Here is an 11,494-nt window from a genome sequence, read left to right on the forward strand (position 1 = left end):
GTGATGGCATCATCTACCCCTGGAAATCGTTTCTCCATTTTTGTTTTTCTTCTTAAATGTATTTTTGAGCTATTAAATGATCTCAAATGCAACAATTATCAACTACAAAGTTTAATGACTCGTTGCTCTCTATAATTTTGATATAAAGTTTATATTCATTCGAGATAAATTTTAAAAGTTTGTATTCAAAAAATACATCCACTAAACACATTCACTTGTACTCACACATATACTCATACATTCAACTTCAAAAGTTATTGTGCTTCTCAAATGAAAAACATATATGCCAACTCAAAAGTGTTAGGTAATTGATTCAATTAAATGACATAATTGATTCAAAGTACATAAGATAATTTATTCAAACTACATATTACAGGAGTTAAATAGACTCAAACTAGCTATATATTATGCGGTAACAATTCTTGATTCTTCATCCTTGCGTGCCCAGGGCATTTCATCTTTCTTTATACTTGCTTCTAAAATCATCATCTTCTATGATAGGTCTGTGAAGAGGTTCATTTTATTATACTGATTATATTCTTCAACGTCTTTGACACCATCAACTCCTAAGATTTCTTGTTTTCCAGGAACTACAATGTGCTTTGTCTTTTTGTAGAATCAACAACATACATAACGTGTACGAGCTGTGAAGCAAGTACCAAAGGGTCATCTTTGTAACCAACATTGTTGAGGTCAACAATCATGAGCCCATAGCCGTCCACTTCAATACCTTTTGGGTGTTTGACCCAACAGCACTGAAAGATTGGGATCTGTATATTGGAACCATAGTGAACTTCCCATATATCATTTATGACACCATAATATGTGGTACTTTAGCTGGTTCTCTCGTCTAAGGCCTCAAGTTGAACACCACTGTTCTGAGACATAGTCTTCTTGTCCTTCGCAGTAGTATAAACTAGATATCCATTAATATCATAACCTTGTCATGACGTGACCTGGCTACATGGGCCAGCTGCCAATCTTTTGATCGTTTGATCTTCCATGGTTTCCCTATCTAGTAGATTTAGGTCCTTCAACCATGCGGTCAAATGACACTTGTTCTCCCTCATGATCCAATCTTCCGAGCGGCCCTTACTTTAAGCACGAATCACACTCAAATATTGACAGACTAAATATGACATTATTGTGAGGTGTTGCATGATGCTATAATGGGCTTGTTGCACATCTTTGAAGTCCTTGTCGATGAAGGTTTTCCTCCCTACTGTGTCAATCCCTTCCAACTTCCACATAAATCGTGGAACAGTCAAATCAATTCGTACTTTACCCTTTAGATAACCTAGGAAAGACTCGATGATTTCCTCTATTTTGTATCCCTCTATCATGGATCCCTCGGGATAAGCACGATTCAGAATGTAATAGTTGAGAACTGACATGAAACGCTGATACGTTCACATTTCGTGTAGGTAAAGTGGACCCAGTGCCCGTATTTGATCGACCATGTGAATCATGAGATGTTCCGTAATATCGAAAAATCCTGGAGGGAAGCACATCTCCAACTGCACCATAGTCTCCCCAATAAATTCTTGGAGGTGTTTCAATTCATCTTCATCGATAACCTTTTGAGAAATTTTGTTAGAGAAGTAACACAACTGAGTGATAACTATCTTCACATATACAGTCTTGATCACTCTAATTGCAATTGAAGGGAACAACGACAGCATCACATGATAATCATGACAGTTGTAGCCGGATAGTGAGAGATGTTTCATCGACACTAGTTTCCTGATATTGAATGAGAATCGACTTGGTACTCTAATCCCCCGTAACGACTGTCACACTGCCTTCTTCTCATTTAGTGTCAAGTTGTAGCTAGCCGGGGGTAGTTCATATTTTATATTCCCCTTATCGATAGGGTGAAGGTCTTGTCTTACCTTCATGGCTACCAAGTCTTGTCGTGACTTCAGGGTATCCTTTGTCTTGGCTTATATCTCCAGGAAGAGACCAATTATGTTACTAAACACATTCTTCTTGAGATGCATACCAGCGATGGCACGGTGGACCTCAAGGTCCGGCCAATACGACAAGTACTTGTAGAAGATCGACAGCTTCTTGAATGGCACGCCATCGATAGGTGGCTTATCTCGTTTTGTCTTCTTCCCATCTTTTGTCATCTTCCCATAAGGAACTTGGATAGTCCTGACCATGTTGAAAAAATAGTACCCATCTTGTTTTTCTAGAGCAGATTCTAGGTCGGGCTTGCCGCCAAAAAAATTATACAATTTCTTACTTCAATACATGTGTGAAAGAATCTAGGATGTCGACTAGAGGGGACTGAATAGTTAAACCTGAAAATTTTTACAACTTCAAACAAGTTTATCAGTGACTTCCGGAAATTTTCGGAGATTGTTCCAAAAATTCTGAAACTTTCGGAATTTTCGGAGAAATCTTCGAATTTTTCCGGAGATTGAAAGATTTGAACTACAACCTCAAGAAAAAGTTGCTGAAAAGTAAATCGATGAATATAGGTTATTCACCAGGTTATTCTAAGCCTTTGGCACAAGATAGCACAGCTGAAAATTTGCTAGAAATGTAGATCGAGCTCAAACCCTAAAAATATGTTCTTTGCTTGAATATGAACGAATTTAAGAACAATAAGCACAAGAGACACAAGGATTTCTTTCCCATAGTTCAGCTTCACACCTTGAAGCCTACTTCTCCGTTGAGGACCCATGAAGGGTGGGCTTTTCACTCCTAATCCACTTTCCTCCCTCTAGCGACCACAAAGATCATGCTAGAGTCACTTACTCAATCGTCGGGTAATACAAACTTCTCGGGGCAGCCACAATCCTTGGATGCTCCACAGGCAACGCCTAGCTGGCTAGGAGCTTGAAGCTCCAAGAGTAACAAACGTGGAACCACCGGCTTGATGAAGAAAAAGGTGCTCAAGAGATGGAGATTCAGCTCACTAGCATTGTCCCTTATTCTCTCTTGAATCCCTTCTTAAGTCCCCACCAAATCTCACAAAGAATGCCAAAAGGGAGCAAAGAGGGGAGTTGGAAGCTATTCTGAAGTTCAGCATAGTGAGAAGTCAAGAGCCCTTCTGTGGGAGGGGGTGAGGGGGTATTTATACCCCTCACCCCGAAACTAGCCGTTGGGGTTCTCTGGAAACTTCCGGAACCTTCGGATTTCTCCGGAAAACTTTCTGGAAAAATCCGGACCTCCAGAACTTCTCCGGAAACTCTGTAACTTCCGGAGTATTCCGGAAGATTTTTTGGAAAATTCCGGAACTCTCAAGTTAGCACCATTGTAAGTAACCTCATGTAATGTGCAGGTGTAAAGGTGTCTCTCATAGGTTTCTTAGGTCATCCTGAGCACCTTTTTTAATGTTAAGATCAGAGATTTCGCATCCCTCTTAATAGTGCGGCATTTCCTATACTCAAATTCAAACCGAAAATAAATTTAGTCTTCAAGGTATGCCATTTATTTATTCATTTCCTTTTGAGGGATCCACCACAAGCGCTTCATGACTAATAATCATTTTAAACCTGCTTATGCACTTGAAACTTTGTTAGATACTTAAGCTTGGGTCATTAAACCACCAAAATCCACTTAAGGGGGCCAAGATACTCTTCACTGTGTCCTTCCACCTAGAAGCGTCTGTACCCAAGATAAATTACCTTTCTAGGACCTTCTAGGAAAGACCATACGGTGTCATCAAGCACACTGTGCATCCTGTCTTACCTTTCACCTGTCCTGACAAGACAAACAACGCTTGGTAATCATTAATGGTGATGAAGATAATGGCTCTTAGATTAAATTCCTCCCGTGTAAAACCGTCAATAATGTCAATACCATTCTTCCATAAAGTTTCCATTTCTTGCATCAAAGGCTCAAGAAAAACATCTATATCGATGCCAGGATACTTTGGTCCATGTATAAGAATGGATGGCGAAAGGTACTTTCTCTTTTGGCACAAGCATGTTGGCAGGTTGTACATTGTCAAGATCACTGGCCATGTGCTGTGAGTGCTGGTCCTTTCACCGAACGGATTCATTCCATTTGTACTTAGAGCAAATCGAACATTTCTTGGATCGTTTCCAAATTGTGGATACCGCTCATCGAACTTATTCCACTGACGAGCATCGGATGGATGTCGAAGCTTTTCATTGCCCTTCCTGCGCTTATCTGAGTCCCACCATCGCATCAGTTCAGTGTCCTTTGGGTTTGAGAAGAAACACCTAAGGCGATTGGCAACAGGGAAGTACCACATGACCAAGGTAGGAATACTACTCTGCTTCTCAGAAATGCCTAAAGTAGTATCTTCTGGCTCAACAGTGGCAACACTATTCCTTGCACCCTTCCTCTTCCTTTTATTCCCATCGATTGGACCTTGCTTGTCGTCATCACAATAACTAGAATTGTTTTTATACTGACTTGCGGAACATACAGGACATTTGTCCAAGCCTTTGAAAGTAACCCCGCGGTACAAGATATAATGGTTTGGACATGCATGAATTCTTTCCACACCCATCGATAATGGACCGACTGGCTTCTTTGCTCGATATGTTTTGGCAGGCACTTTATTTGGCTTTGGAAGCAACCAAGCCAAGATACACAACAGATCATTGAAACTACCGTCAGACCAGCCGTGCTTAGCCTTTAGAATCAACAACTAAAGTATGAAATGAAGCACGACCTAGTGTTTTGGACATCCCTTTGAACGCTCGTACACATTCTCCTCCGCTGATTTCTTCACCGTCTCGAAGTTTCCTAATGCCTTTGCACTACCAACCAATAGTTTTTCTTTCGTGTAACGCAACAACTGGCTCAGGAAATCACTGTCATCAAGTTCGTCATCACCACTACTATCATAACCACCATTGTCACCACCACCACCATCGCCACCCTTGTCAACACCATCATCTCCATCGGAGCCACCACCACCATCATCGCCGCTCCCCTATCAAAACAATCGTAAGCATCAAATATTCTATCAAACTCGACATCTTCCATGATTTCGTAGACCGGATTCTGAGGGGGTGCTTTCTCACCATGATATGTCCAGATCATGTAGTCTTCAATGAAACCTCGAACCATCAGATGCGATCTTATTGTATTGTCTCCCCGAATACTCTCATGTTCTTGCAGGTTTTGCATGGACAAGCCACCATCTTTGCCTTCTGAACCATTAATGAATTTGTTAAGTTCTCCATAGAAATATGCATCCGTTCTTCGTGCTTGGTACATCCATGTCCTATCCATCTCTCTGAACAGAAAAAAAAAATTACACCATATAAAACCACCATATATATATAATAATTACACACATGTAGTATTTCCTAATAAACAAATAAAAATTTAAAAATATTGGAAAAAATAAAAAACAATTATTCATCGTCCATGTCAACTTATTTTGTTCCACAAAATCTTGGAAAAAATAAAAATTATATCAAGCATGGGTCAATATAAAAAAAATCAAATCTTCTTCTCTCTCCTCCATGGATATCTAGGAAATTCATCATTCATGAATGAGGCTAAAATATCAAAGTACAAATGATTAGATAATTTTGTTCTCCTACCTAAATAACCAAACTTCATCCAAAAGTTTGAGGTAAATGGAGCTCCAAATGGCTAATCCACACCTTGGAGATCAAGATCTATCTAGAGGTATATGGAACTCCATTTGAGTCTAAAACCTATGCAATAAGCTTCAAAAAGACAAGGAATCCTATAAGCTCCAACTCCAAGGAAACAAAGTTGAAAACCTTCCCCCACCATTTTCGCTTTTTTCGATTTTCAGGCAGCACCTCCCCCTAGCAGTGACTGTGAGGAAGAAGCCCAGCTGACTATTTTGCCGCCCATTTCTAGGGGCGGGTCGTCTCGTGGCCTGCCCATGGAGAACCATTTGTGTCACCCGCCCCTGCAAATGGGGGCTATTTCCAGGGGTGGGTGATGTTGTCACCCGCCCCTGGAAAGATCATGGAAATTGCCTCCATTTGTAGGGGCAGGTGACGCCATCACCCGCTCCTGCGAATGGTTCTCCATGGGCGTGCCACATGCTGCAGTATCGCCTCCCCTATAAATCATTTTTTAGAACTTGGATTTGGGACTGCATTATCTATGTTAAACAATCTGTGTGAAAGCCCCCCATCCGAAATGAACGCGACGCGAGGCGTGGCATGCATAGTCGAGGTCTTCACAAAGCGTCCACGGCCTACCGAGCTCGGCATTGGTAAAATATTCGGGGTGGACGGGGCCGTTGAGCTGCATCCATGCAGTGGTTGGGTTGTGGTCGCTGGCCCTCCGTCCGTCGCCCCGTTCCCGTTCCTCCCGACCTCGTCGCGGGCGTCGTCGGGCGCACACCACGTCTGCCCACCGCTTCTCACCTTCCGGCGCCCTCCCTCTCACAGGCGCCCCACCCGCCAGTCACAGCTACCGCGCAGCTGCCCTACCTATTTATCTATCCCACGCCCCGCCCCTTATCACGTGATCTCGCCGTCGGCGCTGTGCGCGCCACGACACGCCGCGTAGTACCAAGTCGATGGAAAACCCACTGCATGGTAGCGGCCAGCAACCGAGCCCACAGCTGCCTGGGTACCTCGCCTCGCCGGTTGCCGCCGCGCCACAACAGGCGTGCACCAATCCGATTGCTCCGGGTCTCGGGGCGATGAGCTGCCCACCGCCGGCGGCCGCGGTGGACTGGGCGTCGCTGCTTCTCCCGTGCGCGCCGGGGTCGTTGCACGTTGGGACGACGATGCCGCAGCAGGCGGTGGCGGGCGCGGGCGCGGGTGAGGTTGAGAGCGGCGGCGGCGGCGCTGTGGTGGTGGCTGGGGGTTGTGGGGGTAGCAGTAGTAGCACGTCTGGAGATGGCGACAAGGCAACGAGAGCTGGTGGTGGGAAGGGCGGCGGGAGGGGGAGGAAGAAGGCAAGCCAGCCGCGGTTCGCGTTCCAGACGCGGAGCGAGAACGACATCCTCGACGACGGCTACCGGTGGAGGAAGTACGGCCAGAAGGCCGTCAAGAACAGCGCGTATCCCAGGTTTCCATTCGTCTCTACATGCTTAAATTTCTGTAACAGTCAATATATCATGCATGCATTCGTATCTAATAATGTGCACTTCAAATTTATCACTTGTTTGTTTAATTTCTAATATTTTTTTGCCAATGCATGCGCATGCAGGAGCTACTACCGGTGCACGCACCACACGTGCAACGTGAAGAAGCAGGTGCAGCGGCTGGCCAAGGACACGGGCATCGTGGTGACCACGTACGAGGGCGTGCACAACCACCCGTGCGAGAAGCTCATGGAAGCTCTCAGCCCCATCCTCAAGCAGCTCCAGCTCCTCTCGCAGCTCCAGTGCAGCACTAATCAGCTCATCTGAGCACTGTTGTAACGATCTATACATCTGACACTCACAGCATGCATGGTCAGCGTGAGCTAATGCAAATTTAATTACTGTCCAAAGTGTACAAATTAAACACACTGTCTAGAACGGGAAGAGAAGGAAAATGGCTGTCCTACCTCCCAAATACACAGTTGCTGTTGATCTTATATATTGGTACGGTGTTGTGTACTCGTCACAACCGGTTTTAAAACAAAATCAAATGCTACATATAGGTATGTCAGGATCAAGTTTCATACATATAGTGACATCATCATTGAATAATAGTAATAGTATCACGTAAAGGAATATAAATAAAGACTTACGAGTCTATCAAAGATATACAACTTAATCTTGGAAACGAAGGCTCCAAACTTCACAGGCAATCGACTGGGGGTTGTGTACGTCTAGCATCATCTTCAATAACTTCACACACCTTCCTCTTCTGAGTAGTAGTAAGCAAGGGTGAATACACTTATGGTTGGTACTTACCAAGGCCACAAGAAATAACCAGAATAACGATTTAAGTCCATCTTCAAGTTTATTAATCATATGAGGTCCAGGCCGCTCTTGACTGTGCGCACGGCTGATATATCAGTTTACAGTCTGCAGAGGTTGTATACTTTCACCACAAGTCGCGTAAAAGTTCAAAAGAACTTTGGAGCCAACCATGCTGTGCAAAAGTAGGCACTTATCACACTACCGAGGTGTGATTGTATAGGGACGCTACAAGGCCTTTACAAAGATTCCCTAGTAAATGCTAACCCGCTAAGGTTTCAGGTCGAAGCAGAGCATAAACCTCTCTCAAGACTGCGAAGCTAGCATAGAGAATATCAGCCTGAGGGCCGGGCTATACCCCATCAACGCCTCCCCTCTTGCCCTTCGATAAGATTACCCCAGATTAGAGTCTTTAATTAATTAGCCAAGACCAGAGCCATGTAGTCCTTGTGGTTGCACTATTTTCCTAGGGTGATTCTCCATATTCCAATTAATGCATGGTATTCTTATAAATAAGCATAGATAGAAGGATGGTTAGGGACACTTGCCTTTCTCCAATGAAATGTTACACTTCCTGCTCTTCAGCTCTTCCTCTCTTGAAACTCTTAATCTTCAAAGCTTTCGAATGTCAATCTTTCTACTCGAAGCAAACATCAGCAAAAGCATACAAAACAAACAAACAAGTACAACTAAGAACAATACACCAATCAAAGAAAAGCTTTAAAAGAATGTACGAAAAGATAGGGCTCGATTCAAGGATCACGAAGGTGCATGAAACACTAAGAACGATGGTACCGTTGAAATTTATATCTATCGGAGAAACTTTTTGTAAAGGAAAAGACAAGAGCTATATGCTGCATTTATTTTTAATTAGAAAACATATGTAAATGATACTTTTAGAAAATATCCTAAGTGAGAGTTAATTCAAATTATATTTGTATCTGAAAATAAAATGTAAAACCTAGTCAACTTTTATTTATATAAATAAATATCCATCTATAAATTATGCCATTTCAACATTTAACTTTGGAAAAAATAGACTATATGCAATAACATCTAATCGTTATCTTTATATGTCGTGTTGAACTAGACAAGTTATAATTAGAAACTCATTCATGTTGATATTAATCATATTAACACTTGTTTAAAGAAAACCGATGTATAAACCTAATTAGCTTTTAATTAGAAAAGCTGAGTAAATAAGTATTAATCAGAATTAATACCATATTTATTATCAAAAATACGAAACATGGCGAAACAACGTTGCTAAACTATAGCTTATGATTAGAAGATTAACCCAACAAGAACCGACTAAAAAAAAATTTTGGTTGAGAAGATACACTATCAAAAGATTTGAGTTCATAAAACAAAAGAACTAGGTGCTTCATACATTTTAAATTTAGAAATTAATGTAGATGATATTTCAGAGAAATATCCTATATTAGAATTAACTCATATTATATTTTTACTTTGAAAATATGAAGTAAAGCTTAGTCTAATTTTAGTTACAAATGTTTATTTACAATTTATACCACTTTGAATCATTTAATTTGGAAAAAAATAACCTTTGTGGGAACATCTAAGCGCATAACTTTATGATTCGTGTTGAACTAACCAATTTACAATATGAAAACACATTTTTATGTATACACAACCAACCTAATATTTAAATATGAAAACACATTTTTATGTATATACAACCAACTTAATATTTAATTAATAAAACTCGAGATATAACTTATGTAACTTTTATTTAGAAAGAAAATTGAATAAACATAAATGCATTGAACATTATTATGAAAAACCGAAGTGTAGCTCTAATTAGATTTATTAAAGAACAAGCTTGATAGGTATTTAATGAAATTAACCTTTAATTATGAAAGCGAGGTATAAAACTAATTAGATTTTATTTATAAAACTCAATTAAATAGGATTAGTCAAACTAATATTAACTATGAAAACCGATATGTATACCCTAATTAAGTTTTATTAAGAAAAGGCATTCAACTAAACATTAATCAAATTAATTTTAAAATAAATTCTTAAAATGCACATTAAGGTAAACACAAGCGCGTAGTCTATGTTGAGATGAAACTAACGCCTAAAGAACGAGCTTAAACGGATACAAAACGCGAGACCTATGTTTATCTAAAGGTTCTAGGGATCTATTCGTGATTAACCGTATACTTCAGGGGCTAGCAGAGAAGAAACTCTAGACTTAGTGAATAGTTATGGCAAATAGATGAATCCTCGAGATTAGATCTGCAAAATCGCAGGGGTTGGACAAGATCTAGGGAATCTAAAACTTCCTGGGGGTTATCTGCAAATTCGCCAAGACATAGAAGATCTTGGGAGGAATTACAGAGGTCTTCAGGGGCCAAACCACAAAACTCGAACCTTCACTGGCCATGACGGGCGGCGGATCCTAGTGTCCAAATTGCCGGCGTTTTGGGGGCCGATGGGTTTAGGCGGGCGGTGCATCTTGAAGAGGAGGTCGAGGGGATGTCGTAGATGTGCTCACCATCGGCGGGGATGGATAGAGTCGGTTGGACTTTAGAGGCGAGTGAAGATCAGCTGCGGTGGCTCGGGCTTCATGCGGCGGCAGCGCTCCGGTGATGGAGGAGCGTCCAGGACTGGCGGCGGACCTTCAGCTCGGCGAGGAGATGCTCCGGGTAGTCGCGGACGACGGACGCGTGGAATCGGGCGGCCAGCAGTGGCACACAGCAGACGACGTCTTCGAGCTGCGGTGGCGCTCTGGTTGCCCAAGGGTGACGAGGAGTGACGGCGAGGGTGCGGCTCTTCCCAACGAAGCTTGAGGAGGTAGCAACCACGCCTAGCGACCAAGGAGGGCAGTAAGCTCGGCTCGGCATCGGAGGCTTGCGTCGGCGAGCTTGACCGGGCGGTGGCGCAGTGCGGAGGCGGGCGAGGGTGTGGTGGCGGCGCAACAAGACGGCGCGGGGCGAGGGCTCCAGGGTTTTATAGAGGCGTGGGACGATAGGGTGGCAAGGCGTGCACGCTGAGGATGGCCGATGGCGGCGCGGCCGCGCAAGCCATGATGGCTGGTGGCTGGGCCTAGATGGGCTCTAGCTGGGCCAAGCAGGCTAGGCTCGCGGGTGTGGCTCGTCCCAAAAGGGTAGTTTTGGTTTATCATTTTCCGAAATTACTTTTTAGTGTGAAAACAAATTCAAAAAATTCTAGAAAATATTTTTAAAGTATGAAAAATATCTAGAAAATTTTAAAACTTTTAGAAAAATTCCTATAGATGGTTTGGGACACAATCAATCCAAATAAAATGCTTGAAGCTCATGAAAAAAATTCTAGAACCTTCCAAAAATGGATTAAGCTCTAGGAAAATGAGAATGAATTCCAGAAAAAGCTGAAAAATTCTCGAAAGCACCTGGTCGACATCTAATGCATTTTTAAAACCTTTGCACTCCAGAAACACCAAGATGCAATAGCGTGAATGCAACACACAGAGAAGAACACTGTTCAATTTAGAAAAACAACCAATCGTTTTTCTTATACTATATTTCCTGTCAAGAAAATAAATGTTGCCAAAATTTTAAAATTATGAGAAAATTATTATTTCTAATCACATCCTGAAATCCAAAATTTCAGGGTGTGACAGTACTTGTTTCATGCGTATACATATGT

General features: G+C 42.2%; 1 protein-coding gene across 1 annotated transcript; it reads left to right on the forward strand.

Annotated features, from left to right (window-relative positions):
* Nucleotides 1-6,437: 6,437 nt before the first annotated feature.
* LOC117850342 (uncharacterized) lies at nucleotides 6,438-7,586 on the forward strand. The gene is made up of 2 exons (XM_034732171.2): nucleotides 6,438-6,999; nucleotides 7,141-7,586. Exons 1-2 carry the CDS (start codon nucleotides 6,503-6,505, stop codon nucleotides 7,340-7,342), a joined length of 699 nt encoding a protein of 232 aa, XP_034588062.1. The 5' UTR covers nucleotides 6,438-6,502; the 3' UTR covers nucleotides 7,343-7,586.
* The last annotated feature ends 3,908 nt before the right edge of the window (nucleotides 7,587-11,494 follow it).

The sequence above is a fragment of the Setaria viridis genome, chromosome 3, assembly GCF_005286985.2.
Source record: "Setaria viridis chromosome 3, Setaria_viridis_v4.0, whole genome shotgun sequence".
Classification (NCBI taxonomy): domain Eukaryota; kingdom Viridiplantae; phylum Streptophyta; class Magnoliopsida; order Poales; family Poaceae; genus Setaria; species Setaria viridis.

Excerpts from the sequence above, each read along its gene's own strand:
- LOC117850342 (XM_034732171.2), top strand. The coding sequence starts at position 6,503 with ATGGAAAACCCACTGCATGGTAGCGGCCAGCAACCGAGCCCACAGCTG. Across the intron at positions 7,000-7,140 it reads AAGAACAGCGCGTATCCCAG|GAGCTACTACCGGTGCACGC; the intron begins GTTTCCATTCGT and ends ATGCGCATGCAG.